This window comes from Citrus clementina, unplaced genomic scaffold (genome assembly GCF_000493195.1).
Source record: "Citrus clementina cultivar Clemenules unplaced genomic scaffold, Citrus_clementina_v1.0 scaffold_3, whole genome shotgun sequence".
NCBI lineage: Eukaryota > Viridiplantae > Streptophyta > Magnoliopsida > Sapindales > Rutaceae > Citrus > Citrus x clementina.
In genome coordinates this window covers 2078628-2099355 of record NW_006262339.1, presented here as the reverse complement: position 1 = coordinate 2099355, position 20728 = coordinate 2078628, and the positions used below count along the sequence as shown (strand labels likewise).

Below are 20728 nucleotides of genomic sequence, written 5' to 3'. Positions count from 1 at the left end.
TTGCCAACTAAAAGGGCTCTGAAATAATTTTAGACGAAGCGGGGGAGGGGTAAATGGTAATAACAGATGGGCATGAAACTCCAGATTCCACATTTTTCTCAAGGAGACCCAATCATTCAATGTGCCCATCAAAGCATGGCCCACTTCGAAATGAACGGTACAGATTAATGAGGCTGATGGGCCACGCAGGGTAGGGTCATTAAAACCCACCACAGATCTCTATGGTGCCAGTGGGGAGCGAGTAAACAAAACATATACTACTGTAAACTACGCACAAAAGAATTTTTTTTAAAAAAAAAAAAAAAAACTACTCTCTATAAACAATTGAAGGGCCAAAAATTAAAAATAAGAAAAGGAGGAATGATCCACCTGTTTGTCAGTGACATTGTACATTGGGTTGGGCAATCAGCAGCAGCTGGGACCCACTACCTGTGCCAACACCTGGAACTGATAAGATATGGACCCCACTCCTCCAATTAACCCCAATTTCTCTGAAGAAACTTAATCATTGATGCAGTAAACCTTGAGATTCATAGCAGAGATTTCGAATCAGAAAACCCCAAACTAAAAAAAAAAAAAAAAAAAAAAAAAAAAAAGGTTTTGATATGTTTTAAAAAATAAAAAATAAATAACATGCCATGAATGCAGTGGTACTACTGTTACTGTTTCATCTCTTTCACTGAATCACTATTCACTACACTAACTTCGTTGCCTTTAAAGTTTTTCACCTCCACAGACACACATCACAAGAGTGAGAATTGACATATACAAGAAGCAAAAAAAAAAAAAAAAAAAAACAAAACAAAACAAACAAATGGTATGTGCTAGTTTGGTAGGAGACTTACCATACGGCATCATCGTATATAAAGTCATTTTTCTCCACTAAAAATTATGGATATTACACAAAAGTACTAGCTTTGGCAATGGCAATACAAATAAAGGAAAAATAATTTCACAAATGATGATTATGAGGATGATATATTGTGTAAATGCAAAAACACCCCAAATGAGACTCTCTTTATAGCCAAACCAGGCAATACCCATGTTAAAAATAATAGAAAGTGTCTTGAATTTCCATCCTTCAAGTTCAAACCCAAAAGAACCCACCCACATTAACCACACCAAAAAAATTGGGATAATCATAAAAACTCATCAAATTTAAGCCCAATCAAAACCTCACGTGTGTTACGTTACACATCAAACTACACACACAACAAGAAGTAATTAAGGATAATTAAGTATCAAGAGTGATGACTTGTTGTGTCGTGCCGATCATCCCCGCTGCCACCGTGGTGTGAGTGTGATCCGCTGGCTTGCGAGTCCGATACGCCGGTACCGGAAACCTGCCTGTATGGATTTAATCCGGCTAACATATTCATATTCAACTGCCCTTCATTAATATTCATACCGCTACTCCCACTAATACTTGACCCTAATTGTTGACTCGGCAACAAGGCCAAAGGTGTTGAAAAATTCATAAAATGTAACCCACTTGACATAGTGCCTCTATACATGGCAGCGGCACTATTATTGACAGAAGGAAAAGTCCATACTGGGTCACCACTCATAACTGAATTATTAGAATTTGTTACCATCCAAAAATTGGCCGGAATTTGAGCATGACTTGCCGGAACCGCTGCGGAACTTGACTGCATCAAGTAATTACCCATTTGATGCTGTGGTGACAATTCGTGTTGTTCCGGCCTTCGCTTCCTCCCTAAGCTCTCTTCAGCCGTCTGATCAGCTGATAACTCCAAGGAATTATTGGTGCTAGTGTCTCTCAATTCTTGCTTGGCTTGCAATAAAGCGCTGAAATTATTGGACTGAAAATTGAGAAATGTCGGTGATGCAGTAGTAGTGTCAAGACCAATACCCGGAAACAAACTTCGACGCTGCTGTTGTTGTTGCATAGAGAAGTTAGAGTTGTAGTTTATGGATCTTAACTGGGAAGGAACGGACATGCTGGAGCCGGAGCTACGTAGTGAGATATTAAGAGAAGTGAAGTTAGCTGGGATTGTGCCAGTGCCGGTGGCGGCGATCACTGCAGGCTCAGCTTGTTGAAGCAACCACTCGATGGTTTCACCGTCAGATTTGTGACCAAGCTCACGAGTCAGCTGAAAAACCCTAGCTGCGCAAAGAGCAGGCATGCGAATCCTGCGGCCACGTCCGTCAACTTTGGTGTGTCTGTCTTTAGTTGAGGTTCGTTTAGGAGGAGGTTTCTTATTAGACGCCTCTGAAGCTGCACAGATTTGGAGACCTGATGAAATATTATTGGAACGATTTGACGATGATGTGTTTAGTTGCTGTTCTTCTTGTTGTTGTTGGTCAGCGCTAGTAGTGATAGGATTAATAGCCAGAGAAGAAGGGTGGTAAGCTGAAGACGATGAGCATGGCTGTTGATCGTCTTCTTTCTTTTCGAGTAATTGGAATGGAAAGTTATGGCGTTGTTGGTTGTGATGGTGGTGGTGGTGGAATTGATGACGATCATCACTGTTGCTGCCTCCAGCTCCTTCCATTACAGCATCAAAGTAGTGGTTAGCTCTATAGGGTTTATTGGTTTTTCTGTAATGGCCTTCCTTGCGAGAGAGACTCAGGCTTTAATTTAATCTGTTAATTTGTGGGTCTCCCTCTCTCTCTTAGATTTATTTATTTTTGTTATGAAGAAGAAGAAGAAGAAGAAGAAGAAGAAGAAGAGGGAGCAGTATAGGAGGAGTATTATTATTTGATGGGAATTTGTTTGAGAAATATTATTGATGTATGTTGTTGATATTGTATGTCTATAAGAGAGGAGAGAGGATAAGGGAAGAAGAGAGCAAGCTAGCTTGCTAGCTTTAAGCAACAAAGATAATGAGTGGGAATTATATGGGTGAGCTTTAAAAAGCAAAATTTTTTAGGAAAAGAAATTGCTTTGTTGATGTGTTTGGAGGGCTTTTAATTATTTGTTCCTTTTATTATTATTATTTTTTTCCTTCTTTTTTTAAAAAATAAAAAATAAAAAGAAGAAGGAGAAAAAAAAATCTGATTTTTTTTTTATTTCAATTTTAATTTTTAAAGACTGAATGAATGAAAGAATCAAAGAGGGCTCCTTTTTATTGTGGTTGGACAGCCCCTTTGGTTCAGACTCCACGTGAGGTGCTCTTTTTATCATTCAATCCATAAAGACAATGGTGGCCGAGGTGGGACCCAATCCCAAGTCAAAAAATTGAGAGACTTAAAAAGGAAAGATTATCACGTGGGTCCCATCTCATTCAAGTAATCATTTCATTTTCCCTTTGGCCTTTGCCTTTGTTCTGCACCTTTGCTGGGAGACTTTGGGATTCCTCCAGTAGTTTTTGCCTTTTGGGCCTCACTTATTATTTAGGGTTAGGGTTAGGGTTAAGGTTAAGGTTAAGGTTTGATTCTTGGCCCCTATGCAATCTTTTTGTTTATTTATTTTTTTTCTTGGATTCGGGTCATGCATGATCACCGGGTTTGGTTGTTGGGTTTTGGATAATATTATGACTGAATTAATTCTGAATTTATATTATAAGGGTAAAAGCTGGGCAAGAAATGGAGGGAAAGACACTAATATCAGGCTTCTCTTTATTGCATTATGCTCAACTCTTTAGTCTTTACACCTTGACTTGCGTACTAGTCAGCCTTGTACAGTCTTCTCTGTTTCCTTTCAATTTTTTCCTGCGTAAACATAACGGAAATAGTCACGACCTATTCTTTTGAAAGGTCCATTTAATGTTTGCCGTGCTTCCTGCACTAAAGAAACAACTTCACTTGATTGAAAAAAAAAAAATCATCATTGAATATGGATGTATGCATTTTATAAAATATGAGGGTTTTGATTTATTGAGAAGCGTCGCTTTCCACAAGGATAACTATGCCGCCATGTGATGATCAATCCACTTACCCTATGATCAATTTTTTATTCGTATAAATGTTATAGATTTAGAATAATGGTGTCAACCAACATTGTTTTCGTTGGTGTTAACGTAACACCGACTATCCGACTATCTAATTTGATGAATAATTTTATATTTACCTTACGAAATTAGAAAACTTCCCAAAATATATACTCACAAAACTTGACGGTGAAAATACAGTAGCATTGTTCTTAGTTTTACACATGAACGTAAATAAATGTTGATAGAGTGTATATTCTTGAATTTCACCTTTTGAAAAATTGATTGCTTGAATGTCCTCAGAAGTAGAAAGCTTGAAGTTCTGATTCTCCCATAAAAAAGTACCCTATAATAAATTTGGCTTTTCAGACACTCTAGGTAATAAATTATCATAAATCGAATATTTTAACTGCATAGAAGTTGGCATCTTATTGGTTTTAATTTTCACTTTTTAAGTTCAACACAGTGAACTAAATCTTGATAAAAGGGTCGTAAACATTCATTCAAATAGACGAGTAATTTAGGGTGAACTTTTATTAGGTTTTAGATTAAATATCAACACTCTTAGATTTTAAGGTCAATCTCTTTTTTACCATTTCCAGATGTTTTGATTATTTTCGACCCTCACCTAACTCATTGAAAATATCAACCATTCTCATTAATTTACTGTTAAATATACTAGGGTAAATGAGATCATATGTATCGATAAATTTTTTTCATCAAACTTTACCTTTTTAACAGTAAATAGAGGTGGACTTGAAATTTTTAATATACAGTTTGAAGGTAGGTTGAAAATATTCAAAATATTCAGAGGTACCCCCATAAAAAGAAAAAAAAATCTAAGTTTAATCCAAGGCAATTTCAAATGTGAAATGAATGACATTGTCGAATCGGTAACAGTGGACAGTGTATCTTATAGTTTCTTCAATTGATTTTTTCCCTTCACATCTTAAAAATAAAATAAAGTATGAGAAATGATGATTGTCATAAATTTAAAGCTTCTTTTGATCCACTTGGTTTTTGTCCAAATTAAAGCATATCATTCAAAGTCTTTATCACATTATAAGTATAGACCAGTGGATGGGCATTTTCTTTTTCTTTATATTTGGTAAGCGGCAGATTGCGTTGGTCAAAAAACTTCAGCAGGTAAATGGTCTGCCCGATTTAGTATCAGAAGCTAGCATACTTTCTATCATTGATGAACAATTAATAATGTGACATTTGACCTTAATTCTGACGCACAAAAAAGATCGAACCCATATATTTTATTCACTAAAGATGTAGTTATGAGAATTTGGCTTCGTATTTAGAGTCCATTGGGGTCATATTCTCATACATGCTAGCTTTGGATGAGCATTGCAAGTTCTCTGAACAAATTAAGCCAAAGTAATTTTCCTAATTTTTTTTTTACTTTCTTTCTCTTCTTGTTCTTGTAGAACATGTTTAGTTTAAATTATAACTGTTGAAAAAAAATATAAATTATAAAATAAAAGTTGTTATTATTATACCATAGATATAACTTTTAAATAATAATTTTGGTAAAGATAGTAAAATATTGTAAGTTTTTTTGTCATGCAAGTGTGCGATAAAATATCTTCAGTTTCAAAATCATAACAACAAGTATTTACCAAACTGTTTAGTATTGTAACTTTAATTTACAGTTGTCCTACCACAGTAAAAACCGGCCTTAGTCTTTTAACAGTTGTAGTCATAAATTTAAAAATTAGCTGAGGTTTATCTAATGAACAAAGAAAAAAAATAAAGAATCATCAGAATCTATTACTATAATGAATGAAATTAAAACAGTAAACTGCTTTGCTATTAGGAATCATGGAACTATAAACTTTTAACCTATATATGAGATTTTGTTATTGAATTAAGTGCCTACAAAGTTGTTGGCTTGATAATTTTCTTAATTACAAATTTGGTTGACTTCTGTCACACTTCGTAAATGGATTAGCTAAGCCAAGTGAAAAATTAAAATTTAAAGCAAGGTATGTGGTTAAGTTGATTCATTAGGTTGTTAGGTATAAGTAAAATATAACATGGTTTTTTACAACAAAGTATAAGAAATTTTCGATTGAAAACCTCATAATTTTAATTATATCACTAGTTTTCATTCTTAAGATCCTAAATTTTACAGTAGCATATATAAAAAATCATTAACTGGGAGTCAAGCAAAAACTTAGAATCAACAATGAAAATTTTAGAGTTTTAAACTTCTCTAATTTACTGAAAAGATTGCATTGAAGTCGTCGTTCTCAGATTTGCTACTCAGTTAATATTTTGGCAGGTTATGCATGGATAATGATGGTATTCGGTGTTAATATCAATGGAGTCTATGATCATGCAGACATTGGAGAAGCCGACAAAAATATGAAGTTGAAATAAAGCGTTTTTGCACTGATTACTCTTGATACTAATAATATCTCAAGCTCACTGTTCTTGATTTTTTCTGAATCATCTTAAAGTAGATGCCCAGCTCAATGGGTAAATTAAAGATCAGATGAGGTTAAAGAACTACAGCTTTATGCATAAGTACCTGCCATAACTTTTAAACCACCATAGAATACAACCACCATCTCTCTCAGTTATTAATTATAAATATTTAAAAGCAAAACAAATCTGATTAAGAGCTTTATGGCGCCAAATGCGATTTAATAATTCCAAATTGATAACGATACTGTAATGGATAAAACTTCATCTTTGACAAATTAAACATCTGATCGATGACTTTCTTGTGTGTGCATTCATACACAAAAGCATATCAAAATAACTTACATTTCAACAATAACTTATCTTTAATCTTTTAAATAATTGCGTGGTAGCTTGTCCTTTTATCAACACAGCTTTTCTTTTCTTTCTTTCTTTTGGGTTATATTACATCGCGAAGAAACATTCAATTAGGGTTTGCGGTGAGCTCTCTTTATATATTATTTCTACTTAATAAGGATTTGAATTTTCTTAGGCATTTGAAGTTATTAAATCAGCCAGCAAACAAGTAGTTATCATTATCAATTTTATTAAATCTATATATGCCGAGTTATAATGTCTTGAGACACAAATTAATTAACATTTGTATTTCCACTCTTTCTTCTTTAATTTCTCAACTCATATTACTAAAATACCAACTGAAATCCGCAAGCGAGGAGACATAAACCATGTTCAAAGATATGTGCGCACATTAGACATGAGTGGTCGAGTGGTGCCAGCAGTGACTAATAGTTTCTGTTTCGATATCTTATATGCATGACGGCATAGTGGACCAATTTGCAAAGAGATGTGGACGAGAGAGATATTAGCGGATATATATTCATATAATTATATAATGTTGCCTTTTTTGAGACCACATCTTTTGCTTCTTATGTATGCCAATATGCATGGCAATGAAAAAGACACTTTACCTTCCAATACTTAGCTAAGACCTTGTTATTATATATTGTCGGACTGCCATTTTCCTCATAGCGAGGGACATCATACACTAAAACATCATATATGGATGAATTTTAACCTTTTTATTTCCACGTTAAGATACTTCTTTCCTTCTTCTTCTTCTTCTTCTTCTTCTTCTTCTTCCCCTCTTTAGTCACGAGGTACTGGAAAAGATCATTTTAAATATCCAGATCAATCGCTCGGTAATATTGACAGCAATTTTGATAAATATTTTAACTTTTCCTTTTTAAACTAACACGATGGTAATCAAATTTTCACTCCATTCATATGACATGTTCAACCCATAAATCTCTTGCACAAATTTTATTAGTTGAACCATTAAACATTCATAAGTTATTTATTTAATAAATTATATATAAGCTTTCTAGAATTATTTATACTTAGAATTCTACTGAAACTTTTAAGATGAGTTCGAATATTAACTTAGAGCATGTTAGATTTATTTCAAAATACTTTTTTTTTTTTTTTATAAAAAAAAAAGTCAAAATTCAACCTCACCAACATCATCATCAAAACACAAAAAGGAGCAGAACCCGAACCCGACCCACATGAAAGAATTTTTGGATAATTTCTTATAAACCTCAATAAAATATAAGAAATGTTCATATTAGTCTTTAAAATGATTTCTTTTAACCTCAAGAAAATTGATAATGGTCACATTAACCCCTAAAAAATTATCATATTAGTAACTTAAAAAAAAAAATCATATTTACTGAATAAAATAATATTTATTGAAAAAATTATTTAACTTAACCTGGGTTAGAATAAATTCCAAACTTCTGTATTGCAGAACATGAAGAGAAAGATAAGTGATCCATCACCTTGATGTTTGGTGGCTGCCAAATATGAAACTACCATAGGAATCTAGGATAAACAATCTGCAGGGGAAAAACTAATTGGGCCAAAAGTAAGCAATTGAAGCCCACATTAGGAGCTTCTGTGATTTGAATCAAACATGATTTTAGGCGTAAACGAAACCAAAGACAGTCTATCGACGAATTGCGGGCACGGGGAAAATTCGATGATCAAAGTATTACAAATGTATATCCAGCAGCTTGCACTTCGCATGTGATTCATAAATTTGGCTAAGCCAAAAATGTATATCCAGTAGCTTGCACTTTGCATGTGATTGATAAATTTGGTCAAAGGCAAAAAGTAAATAGGAGAAAAAAATAATAAATAAAGGGCGGTAAGATTGAAAATTGTTTAGCAAAAGAAAGAGAAGAGAAAGAGAGAATAATTATGCGGGGTGGGGACGTGGGGTTGCCAGAGGTGCCGCATCAAAGTAGGGAGGAGTAGAGACAGCGGGTTTCTTTCCATTCCTCCTGAGTTAGGAGGATTAGGGCTTACGTACGTTTTCAACAATTTCACAACAAAGTTAAGTGATTGATTAGATCTCCACGCGCTCTTTTGCTTTGTAGGTAACACGTCCCACTCCTTCAATCAGATTTTCGATCATAATCTGGTTACAGGTGGTGGCCACTTTCATGTCGTGCAAGTGGAACACGTGATTCGGAAGAGCTTGACTCTGTCAGTTTGGATGTGACTGCCTTGTCCGTAGCCTCTTCTCACTCAGTTCTAACATTGCTGGGTTTTTTGTCCTTCGATATTTGAATTCGACTCAACGTATTTGCGCCTTGTTGCAAGCACAATCGGAAGTATATGAAGGAAATATTTTTTAGGTGATTCATTCATCATTCATTAATATATTGTGCGACGAATGGTGCGTAGTCACAATTTTCGGGTTCCACATATTACTCGCTTCTCAAATGGCACCACACGTAGCCTCGCTTGATAATAAATATGCATCCTGACACAGATTTACGATTATTTTCCAAATAATATAGTGTGTTTCTCAAATGCAATGATGCTTATTTTCTTAAAAATAAAAATAAAAAATCAGTGCCAAGGAGGGTTGTGTGATGATGATACGGTGGGGTGTCTGACTGAAATTTGGGTCCAAGATATTATAATAACTATTTATACTTTTTGTGGTATTTGCTGAAGAAAAATATTGAAAGGGTTCATTTCCATATCTAAACAATTCGCCTTCCAAAAGCTTAAAAAAAAAAAATTTGAAAATTAGTTGTCTTTGGTTACATAATGAAGAACAAGCCCTTTTCACAGAAAAAAAAGGGGGACTCAGTAATGCATTTTGAATGTTGAAAAAAATAGAGCTTTTTTTTTTATTGGAAAAAAAATATAGGAAATAAATGAGTGAATTTCCCCTAATGTGAAAAAATTAATCAAAACGTCATATATATTTCAAAACTTATTATACATATTCATGTGTGTGATGCCTGTGTAAACTATTTATGCCGTGAAGTTAATGTATCAATTCATTGCATGTCTTTTTGCATTTTATGTGAGTTGTGGATATGTTTATTATCCAAACAATGTTAGTCACAGCCAATCAATATACACCAAGTAAGCATAAAATGACAGCCAAAGTACAAAGCAAATCTCCTAAAAACATAAGCATCCAGTGAGTGGACCACAATCGTTAATCACATCCAAATATATTGTTTGATTATCATAGCTGCATCCATATTAAACGACTGATGAAATGGATAATTTTGTTAATTTAAACCTATACGATATTCATAATTGTGATTTGTGAGGTTAAAATGCCCTTATAAATTCTTTTTGAGTACGATCGGTGATTCGGGAGTTGTTTTAATTAGCGAGCCACTTTTTTTTTTGTTTATTTCTTGTTTTTTCAGATAAAGAAATCAGAGATTGATCCATATAGAGATTCACAAGATTTTCACCTTTAAGTGTAAACAAGGCGGACTTTAACAACTCATTTCCTGAGATTCTTTATTATTCAAAGACTTGAATGAACGATCACATACCTTTTTCTTTTTCTTTTTTCACTTTCAATCTCTTTTAAAAAATGCCACTTCTTTTCACAACCTGAATTCAGAAAAAAAAAAAAAAAAAAATTCTTATTCTACTTTCCACTGTCCTCAAAATTGAAAATAAGAATTAACCACCAACCAAGGTAACTAGAGAGCATCGAGTGGAAATAGTTTGGCATCTTAACTTTTACCAGTAATAATAAAACCAAGACAATTGCATGTGCCATGTTTAAAGACATTTGACAACTGTGTTTTGTTAAGAATCCAGGTGTCGTTTATGCTGCATTTTAGCAGCTGGTCACATCAACAAGGCACGAAGTATAAACATGCCATCTCATCTCATATGCAACACTGGCAGTGAAGTGAAATGATGTGGTGCGTTTCATTCGATCGGCCTGTGAAAAGCTGCATGCCCAAAATCAGCCATTCAACTCCACATGCATTCACCCTATCCATGACAGAAATAAAAAGTAAAAGTAGTTACGTTGCTTGTAATCTAATCACGAAACTTAAGGTGTTGTGGGAAAGTCATGACATATTGATACACTATCTTCTTGGGGTTGTGTGTGTGTGTGTGTGTATCCACGATGAAGAGCTGTTTGGTATTCTACTGCTCCTATTCTTTCTTAAAAATCTCTAATTATTTGTTATGAGTTATAATCTCAAATTTTATAGTAATATGCATTTCATGTGTATCAGAAGTTGAGAAGACATGAACAAAAACTTGGAGCTAGGGTGAACGAAACTGAACTTTGAAGATCACTTTCAAAATTTTCAACGAAGAGAGGAGGGGTAGACATGTAAATCATTCTGTTCATGCTCTTCCAGAAAATAGGGAAACCAACTTGTGACAAATGTGAAACATGAGAACTGCTAGCTAGATGTCAACTGTTCAGAAAAAATTAATGCAGATTCGAGGGCAACATAATGTGCGTGCTCCTGAGAAGATTGAACATGCAAACAGGGTGAAAATAATTCTTTCTTAAATGTTGCTTCTCTATCACTAGCAATAATGCAACCTATAAAGTTTACGGATGCAATCACATTATAATTCACCTATAATTTAATTTCTTTAAATGGAACTCTTTCTCTTTATCATATCGATCATCATCTTCATCTTATTCGTTTACAGGCTGTATCCATGGCTGAGATACAGGCTCCCACCAGGTCCATATCCATGGCCAATCATAGGAAACCTGTTGGATGTAAAACCAGACAGATGCCGGTGTTTTGCTGAGTGGTCAAAGATTTACGGTCCAATCATGTCCGTATGGATAGGCTCATCATTGAATGTTATAGTGTCAAATTCAGAACTGGCCAAGCAAGTGCTCAAAGACTGTGACCAGCAGTTAGCCAATAGGCACCGACCCAAGGCAGTGGCTATCATTTCCAAAGGTGGTACAGATCTTGTATGGGCCGATTATGGGGCCCACTATGTTAAGGTGCGAAGAGTATGCACCCTTGAACTCTTCTCCCCAAAAAGGACGGAGGCCCTTAGGCCCATTAGAGAAGAGGAAGTTAGAGCCATGATTGCTTCTATTTTCAAAGACTCCACCAATAGCAGTAACAGTTTGGTTCTGAGGAAGTATTTGGGTTCCGTGGCTTTCAACAACATTACAAGACTAGTGTTTGGGAAGAGATTTGAGAGCGAAGAAGGGGTAGTGGATGGCCAAGGACTGGAATTCAGGGCAATTGTTGCTAACGAGTTCAAGCTTGGAATCCCACAAGGCCTTGTGGAGCACATCAGCTGGCTAAGGTGGATTCGGTGGCTTGGCGACGACGAGGCATTTACGAAGCATTTAGCACATAAGGATGGATTAACTCGAGCCATCATGGAAGAACACAAGGCTAAAAGTATGAAGAGTGGTGTTGTGAAGCAACATTTTGTTGATGCATTGCTTAGCCGGAGAGAGATTCATGGTCTGAGTGAGGACACTATAATGGGACTACTTTGGAACATGATCACTGCAGGCATGGACACTGTTGCCATCACGGTTGAATGGGCCATGGCTGAATTGGTCATGAACCCAAGGGTCCAACATAAAGCCCAAGAAGAGCTGGACCGTGTTATTGGGCTGAACCGTGGGATGAACGAGTCCGACACCTTGAACCTACCTTACCTTCGGTCCGTTGCTAAGGAGGCACTGAGGCTGCACCCACCAACACCGTTGATGCTGCCCCACAAAGCCAATGCCCATGTCAAAATTGGTGGATTTGACATTCCTAAAGACACAATTGTGTCTGTAAACGTTTGGGCCATTGCTCGTGATTCATCAATATGGGAGGACCCATTAGAGTTCAAGCCTGAAAGGTTCTTACAAAGAGATGTTGATATCGGGGGTCACGATTTTCGACTGCTACCATTTGGAGCAGGGAGGCGCATATGCCCAGCTACGCAGCTTTCTATCAATTTGGTCACCTTGATGCTTGGTCAATTATTGCATCATTTTGAATGGACTCCGCCTCTGGGGGTCCGGTCGGAGGAGATTGACATGACGGATAGCCCGGGATTGGTCAATTATATGCGAACCCCGTTACAAATTGTTCCCACACCGAGGTTACCTGCACAAGTGTATGAACGTGTGTGACTTGAGAGCTTTTTAAGTATTAATTAATTTGTGATAACTGAAATGTTCTTCTTCTTTATTACACTATACTGCATGTTCTGATTACACAACCGTATACTAGATGTGTAACAAAATCAATACAACAGATCAGAAGCCAGCCTTTTAATTCAATAAGTCTGTTTGCCAAAGCAAAAGAAACATGAATAAATGGTAGTCATTGCATAATGGTTATGTGAATCACATCTTCAGGCTTGGTAGGTGGATGGGTCTTGATTCTCATTCATGACTCCTGGTAATCCTTGTAAAGAAATCCTCCGTACTCTTGAGTGAACTGTGACAATGGTTTTACCCAATTGTCTCGTTACGAGTTTTATTAGAAGGCATGCGAGTAGCACTCTTGAATTTGTTGTTGCTCAGCACCTTCTCCCAAAAAGAAAACACAGTTTCCAGGGCCCAAGATTAGTCATACATTATTACAAAAAATCAATAGCCACAAAAATTTAAATTCAATTTTTCTTGGTACCTGAAGAACATCAGCTACATTGATAACAAAATTGTCCATTCACCATGTTTGTTAACTCGAAGGCTTCCAGCATCATCTTGGAACACAAAGTTGACACAATAATTCCATTATTTTCACACTCTGTTGCAGGGAAGTAGTGCAAAGCTGCCATGAAATCCCAGCTCCTATCATTGTTGTATATTTTGAGAAAGTTGGTAGGGAGACATAAGCACTCGTTTAAAATGCTCTCAATGAGCAAACCTGTTCCTTTCAAACGGGAAAATACTTCTTTCAATACCTCTCCAGCAAAAGGAACATATATACACACTTGAATTCAGGTGGGTTTTGAGGGTAGACATTGAAGTTGGAGCCAGGTGGGAACACGAGCACATACTCGTCCTTGTCTGCCGAGTTCTGAGGCTACCTGCTGTATCCAGCACGAAGAGGTGCGCCCGACCTCAGGCTAGAATTAAAGAGTTTCTTCTCATCATCTGAGTATCCGTAGAATGTCTTGGAGAGCTCGATGGCTTGGCTGAACAGTTTTTGGGGGATCCCGCGGTTCACAATTTGGAAGAAACCGTACTGAGAGCAGGCTTCGGTGATCAACCCCACACCATTTTCTTGCCATCTTGATTGTCTTCTGTAGATATAAAGAAAGGTGACCGATCAACAGTGGGGATGCTATTAGCCATTTCAAAGGACCAAGCAGCTTGCTTGTTAACGTTGAGGTTTCTTCTTGTTGAAATTATGAAGTCATAGAATCATCCTGCTGTCGTCACTCTGTCCACCCCAAATGCAACCACTTCACGGGTAGTTGATTGGGCAACTGTGAAACATTACGGTGTTAAATTAAAAAGTAGTATTCTTTTTCAATTAACACTATAATACCATACAATTTTATTAGTTATTTTTGTTGCCTTTGTATTACTATTGAAACTCTTTATCATTTTTCATTTTGTTCACATATACTATTTATTTTACTAGTTATAATTCCTAATTAAATGTCCTATGTATTATTTAGTCTAACGATGGGTCGTATTTAAACGGTTTTATATCTTATTAAATTACATATTCCTGAATTCACCCATTAACTTATTGAATTAAAAAATGAGAAGTCAAACGCATTCATTATTATTATCATGTTACTTGAACCGATCCATTTAACCTTTGTTTTTTTGGTATTATAACTTTAGTTTAAGATAAAAATAGCAATATGTCAAACAAAGCTATATAGGAATACAATACCAAACAAAGAAAATATTAATATTATTCATGTTTAACATCATCAAATAATGTATAAGAAATCAACTATATAATTCGAGGCATCAATATCATTGATAAAAATCTTAAGAAAAAAAAAACATATAGAATGAGACTTGCGTTACATGAGAAGATGCAAATATTAATAATGTATAAAAAAATCAACTATATAGTTCCAGAGTGATTAAATTTTACAATTAGTACTTAGAAATTTCAGAGTTTGTCATAACTTTGTATAAGTAGTCAATTTAAAGTCAATTAATTTTTCTTCAAAAATTTATAATTTAATTTATAAATTTTATAAAATTATTAATATTAAATGTTAATGGATAATGGATGAAATAAATTTTTATTTTTAAACCCAATACCTTATGGAATGATTTTTAATGGGTTAATTCATTAACGATCCAACAAAAGTTGATTAAACAATCATTTTAATAGTATAAATTTGTATCATGTTTGTGAGTCCTATCGTGTTTGAGTCATATGAAATTTTGCTAAGCCTATATATTATATATTATATCGTGTTTATGAGTCGGACATGTCCCCATTTTCCGCTCGAGGGCGAATCTCCTTGACTGAATGGTATGAATAGATTCTTGGTGATGTCTTCTTTATGGAGCACGTAACAACCCATCATAAATGGGTACCGACCAGAGATGCGTCCTGACTAGAAACGCATGCCGACCAGAGACTCGTGCCGTCCAGAAGCTTGTCATTCAGAAAGAAGGCACGATCCCGCAACAACGCAATAGTTTCACCACGCCCCAAACTACTGAGGAGAACACGACACCCCACGTTTTCCCACGTTTGATAGTTGGAATCCGTTAGGGCCCTTGATCGCCCGAGTACGATGGACGTGGGAAATGCTCTATGAACGTGGGGCGATTGCCTATAAAAGTTGGGAAAATCGATTGAGAAATGGATAGACAAAAAAAGAGAGGGAAAACTTTGCCAAATTAATATCATAATATAACTTCATAAGAGCCTTTAATACACTTTTCTTTGAAAACATTGATGTTAGTGAATTAGTGTACACGAACTTAAATTACACAATTTTTCCAAAAATCCCGCATATTGACTTAAGTATTAGAGAGTTTTCGCTGGAAAAATCATCGGCGCCTCTAATTTGTTTATGTAAACGCAGGTCTTGAAAGAGGAAGAAGCGTGATTTGAGTCTCAAGAGTTTGTGTAATTGCAGAAGCTTGTGGAGTGTAGTGTTTTCATCATCGTCAGTACAACCGTTAGTGAGCCAATTTGGTCGGACAAAGAACAACCAAATTTTAACATAAACAATGACGTCTTTATCTTATACCATTTCTAAGAATACCACAAAATGACATCTTTGGAAATAGGGCTTTTGTTATGAGAACTAGAGCACGCTATGCCTCTACTCATCTTCCCTTCTGCTTGCCTCATGGATCTATTGAGATTATTAATTTAGATGGTTGTGATTTGTTTGTTTTAATTCAATACCTAAAAATGAATCAAAGCATTAAAACCAAAAAAAAAAAAGGATGAGTAAAAGATTTTAATCCTTACAGTAGCTTTAGACTTATGCATGTCAGAACAAAAGGCAATAACAGAAATCTATGCTTCTTAATAATTCAAGGAACAACAAAATATGTTCCATTCAACCAGCAATCCGGCATTTTCTGCAAAATTACTTCACATGAAATTAGTTAACTCTTGTCAGAACCAGTAACAAACAAAACCGAACACATATGGAATCATGGATTCCTTGTATATATATATATAAGTTGCCAAATAACATTACATGTCATTAATATAAATGTGCTTTTTACTCTATTGCAGAGTCTGAAACAGAAATAAAATAAAAGGCCACATTCTATTATAATCTAAGATAAGGGAGGGAACTCACAAAATTAAACCCAGTGAACGCAGGAAAAGGGCCTTAAATAAAAGAAACAGAGTACGGTCTGTTGGCATACACACTAGACAAAAAGGCTATCATAAGAGTTTGAGTGGTTGCCCTCCCTTGTCACCCTACTGAAGCAACCACAAGAAACAACTTTACACCAAGTTTACCGAAGCAAGGACATCTAACATAAGCTGATATCTGGATTAAGATGAAGATAACTCAGTTGCCTTCATCATCACCGTCTTCATCATCATCATCTTCCTCTTGATCATCTTCATCATCTTCAGAGTCATCATCTTCTTTACCCTGTCAATGGACATAATTTAGAAATAAAGACAACATCAAATGGCGCACGCCGCACATCCTCCAAGACAGCCAGGCCTGCTGAGTTTTCATAGCTGTCTTATACAGAGAATGTGACTTGTTAAGTTGTTGGGGTAACAACTCAAAACAGCATTGCCTGTTTAGTCAATCACAGAAGATGCTTTGACTTCAGAATATCTTTTCTAAATGAGCTTCAAAAATTGAAGTGCATGATATTCTGATTCAATTCACCATGATTCCCTATGTTCCAATCGTTTCATCTAAATACAGGCAATAAAAAAGGCATTACTATAAAATAGAGCTATCTTCAAACAGATTTGGGAACAATAACAAATAACATGAAAAACTATGAATAGAAGAAAGAAAAATGGCATATGGATATTTCACTTATGTAAATCCACAGCAAAGTTCCACTGAATTGTCCTTCATTTTTTAATTTAATATTGTGCTTAATCTTAAAAAAAAAAATCCTCCATTTACCTCTTCATCGCCTTCAAACTCCTCTTCATCAGCTTCCTACAATAAAGCCATAGATTTTACCATTAGAAAGTGATTTAGGCCATCATAACACTTATTATGAAAAAAAAAGGAAACAGGAGGGAAAGCATGGATGGGGAAAAGCAAAAAGGAAACAGGAAGAGGTATTACATTGTTAAAATAAGTGAGAGGATTGGGCCATAAATCCTCCTTGATAATCTCTGCAACCTGCAATTTTTCAAGAAAAAGCAACAGCCTAAATACAAGAAGAAAGAACCACGTGCCTAACATGTGGCAAAATTTCTACATTTTCTGCACACAGAAATAGAACTTACCTCATCTTGGATACCATCAATAGTATCCTTCTCTTGGGTATCACTGAACCAGGTAAAGAAGCTGCATTCATAGGCACAATTTCAAAAGTCATGCTAGATAATTTATTATGAAATCTTAGGAAATCTTGAAAAAGAAAAATTAAATGGAACCGGCTGAAGGAAGCATTTTTCTTCCCTAACTTGAAATTCAATTTACCAAAATAATCAATGAGAAAATCATAAAAACAGAACAGGATTAGGAAGTTACCGTGCCAATTCATTTAAACTGCCAGACATATTGACAAGATCTTAAGAATATTATCTAGTAATAAAGTCATAAGGTAAAGGGCGTGCTTTATCAACATTTTGGAGGAAATCAAAAATACCTAAAAAGTAGTGAATACACATACAGACTTAAAGCTACCTGACTCAATTTGACTTAAGAAGATCACAGAAATGATCTTCAATATATAAAAAATCCTAGATTAACATTGAACTTTGTTCCATGAGTCACAAGGGGGAAAGAGAAACAAAAAGAACCTTCATAATCATAACAAAATTTTGTTTATTGAAGATATAGATTGAGCAAAATGAATCACTTTCTCACCAACTGCAAAGAAGAAACCAATCTAACAGTATAACTGGAAATACTTAAAACCCCAGTCGAAAAGATTCTTAGCTACCAGTAAATATGTATGGATCAAATCATTAATGTAGAAAGAGAAAATTCGTAGCAACAAACTGTTATGGCCAATAACTTCAATTGGAAAGCGGCTCTACCAGCATTTAAAAAACCAACCTTTCTTCCGCCAATGGCCGCTTGTTTCCTTTCTTCTCATGATTAACTCCATTTGGTATGCCCTTCATATGTAAAAAACGTAATTAGATCAAAATCAAGCAAAATAGGAAAGATAGGAGTGCCTGAATGTAGCAAAAAAGGCAAGCCCTTACCATGCCCTCTTTCCACTTGATTGATGTAGCAGTAATTTTCATTGAACCATCATCATCAAGGAAGGTGAAAGTCTTGGTAAGTTTGTTATCTTCAAAATAGGGATTGGGGGAGAAGTTCTGAAAAATGAAAAGAAAAAAAAACCATCAATTAGTACATTCATCAATTAAAAAAGAGAATCAAATCAGGTTAATATTGCCCAATCTAGGTCAATAAAAGGAAAAGTAACAGAAACAAGACTAAAAAAGAGATCTGAAATGACTCACAAATGTGATGGAGTATCCTGATTTGACATCTTTAAAATCCTCCACTTCCAGAGAGCTCAAGTACCTGAATATCTATCAAGTAGACAAAAAAGAGCGTAAGCGACGAAATAATGCCATTAACAGACAGACAACTCAACTGAAGAACCAAGGGAACAAGCAGTCTAGTAATTGACAATCTAAATTAATAGGATAAAAAAAAAAGGCAATAAGGTTTCACATCTATAAATAAATAAAATAAAATAAAAGACTGAAGCAGCAATATAAATAACTGCCAAAATCTATCTTTAATTTATCTTAGATAAGCACTCAAACCTTCTGATCCTCTTCACTCAAAAGTTCACCGAGAGCAGGATGACTAATAAACTGCAGAGAAGGGGAAAAAAATGTCAATTTCAAGAGAATCTCCGAACATGATAATTCACAAATTACAGATTCCCCCATGTAAGCAAATACAGGTAGATTACTCACGGCAGTTAACCAGAAGTCAGGTATGGATTTGATGATATCATTTCGCTTATCATAGACTGGCTTGCGTATCTCACTGTATTTCTGCTCAACCTCCAAGACTTTCTCGCTTGCCTCTTCGTTAATCTAGAAGATGCTCATAAAATATTTTGGAGGTCACAAATAATGGTAAAATGGTAAGTTCATAGGTGCACTTGTTCATACACTAATGCACTCATTCAGCATTAAAAGTAATTACAAGGGAAAAAGACACGTAATATTCATTCAGATGTAGCAATTCATATACAAAAAGAAAATTCAAATTTCATGCAATAGAATCTATGTTAAATAACAACGATGATGCTTACACATGTCAGCAGCCGGAAAGAATGAATTGACGCGTATCCAACAATACCAAGATCAATCCAAATTATATTGTGTCACACAGAACACTCTTAAGAACAAAAAGGAAAAATCCCCATTGCAACCCACATATTTCAAATCAGGTAGTTTCACTGAGCTTCCCCATAAATTTAAAAAAAAAAAATTCAGATTTTCATACAATTCAAATTACACATAAATATAGTAATGCTGCCTCTTAAAAAAATCAACAACTCAATTCACAGAGAATGAAAACCCCTAAAACTGAAAACAAATAAAATACAGCCCAATATATTCAAGACAATTTGAATAGTGATTATGTTCTCTGTCAAAAGATTAAAAGAGAAATCTTTTCCATCGCAGTATTTTTTTTTTTTTTGGAATCAAATTTTTTTCCAATGAACAAATTTAAGGGTCAACACTCCGGTTTAGTTGCCCCGAAAATTCATTAGAAACAATACTTTCTTATGAAGTAATCAATTTTAATGTTTAGCTCCCAAATCAACGACGTGGAACAAAGGCTCAAATTTCTCTGCAATCAAACAGAATGTAAACCAAATAATGGATAAAATATAACAAAAATAAGCATAAATTCTATTAAAAAAAAAAAAACCTTTTCAAGCTCGTCTTGGATCTCTTGGAGTTTCTCGATGGAAAGAACAAGTTCTGAGTCAATTTGCTCTGCGTTTTCTTCTTCAACTTTGGTTTTTTTGCCCTTGTCTGCCACCATTTTGCTCTTGGTAGCTATTAAAATAACAAACAAATAAAATAAAAATTAAATAACCCTAACTCGCTCGCTCGACGAGTGCCTAAAACCCCAGTGGCTTTGCTTCTTCACTTTAGACTCTCCTTTTGTATGTGGTGTAATGAAGAACAAATGGGTTAGGGTTTTGGGAGTTTAGATACCTTATGTCGGAGTTTTGTAAACGTTTATGTAGTTTACCAATGGACTCGTTACACGTCTATGCAATCAGGGTACTGATGTCATTCTCATGTCCGGCGTCAAGGGTAGTTTGGTGGTTTAAAGTCGGGATTAGGTCTCTTGGATTTTGGTATTGGGCGGTATCTTCTAATTACTTGGGCCGAACGATAATTGAAGAGGCAATCAACATTCAACAAGATATTTTCGACTAAAACGGTTAGACCTCTTAACAG

At 35.2% G+C, this 20728-nt stretch overlaps 2 protein-coding genes and 1 pseudogene across 3 annotated transcripts; 1 reads left to right on the top strand and 2 right to left on the bottom strand.

Annotated features, from left to right (window-relative positions):
- Positions 1 to 961: 961 nt before the first annotated feature.
- Positions 962 to 2886, bottom strand: LOC18048118 (transcription factor TCP14). Its single transcript, XM_006439543.2, has one exon. It carries the CDS (start codon positions 2514 to 2516, stop codon positions 1242 to 1244), a length of 1275 nt encoding a protein of 424 aa, XP_006439606.1. The 5' UTR covers positions 2517 to 2886; the 3' UTR covers positions 962 to 1241.
- An 8338-nt stretch (positions 2887 to 11224) lies between these two features.
- Positions 11225 to 12832, top strand: LOC18048117 (annotated as a pseudogene).
- A 3426-nt stretch (positions 12833 to 16258) lies between these two features.
- On the bottom strand, positions 16259 to 20728 carry LOC18048116 (NAP1-related protein 2). Of its 2 annotated transcripts, none has more exons than XM_006439540.2 (10): positions 20187 to 20728; positions 19217 to 19339; positions 19061 to 19111; positions 18749 to 18820; positions 18485 to 18601; positions 18333 to 18394; positions 17555 to 17615; positions 17391 to 17447; positions 17223 to 17258; positions 16259 to 16724 (listed from the first exon to the last, which is right to left on the bottom strand). In XM_006439540.2, exons 1-10 carry the CDS (start codon positions 20301 to 20303, stop codon positions 16638 to 16640), a joined length of 783 nt encoding a protein of 260 aa, XP_006439603.1. In that variant the 5' UTR covers positions 20304 to 20728; the 3' UTR covers positions 16259 to 16637. The 2 variants fall into 2 exon arrangements, with proteins under 2 accessions (XP_006439603.1, XP_024044689.1); XM_024188921.1 differs by lacking the exon at positions 16259 to 16724 and adding an exon at positions 16756 to 17002 and having other exon boundaries at positions 20187 to 20727.

Bases quoted from the DNA above. Each gene is read 5' to 3' on its own strand.
- LOC18048116 (XM_006439540.2), bottom strand. From the start codon at position 20,303: ATGGTGGCAGACAAGGGCAAAAAAACCAAAGTTGAAGAAGAAAACGCA. The intron at 17,259-17,390 runs GTAATACCTCTT...GCTTTATTGTAG, and splicing joins CTCTCACTTATTTTAACAAT to GAAGCTGATGAAGAGGAGTT. The intron at 16,725-17,222 runs GTAAATGGAGGA...GTCCATTGACAG, and splicing joins AGTTTGAAGGCGATGAAGAG to GGTAAAGAAGATGATGACTC.
- LOC18048118 (XM_006439543.2), bottom strand. From the start codon at position 2,516: ATGGAAGGAGCTGGAGGCAGCAACAGTGATGATCGTCATCAATTCCAC.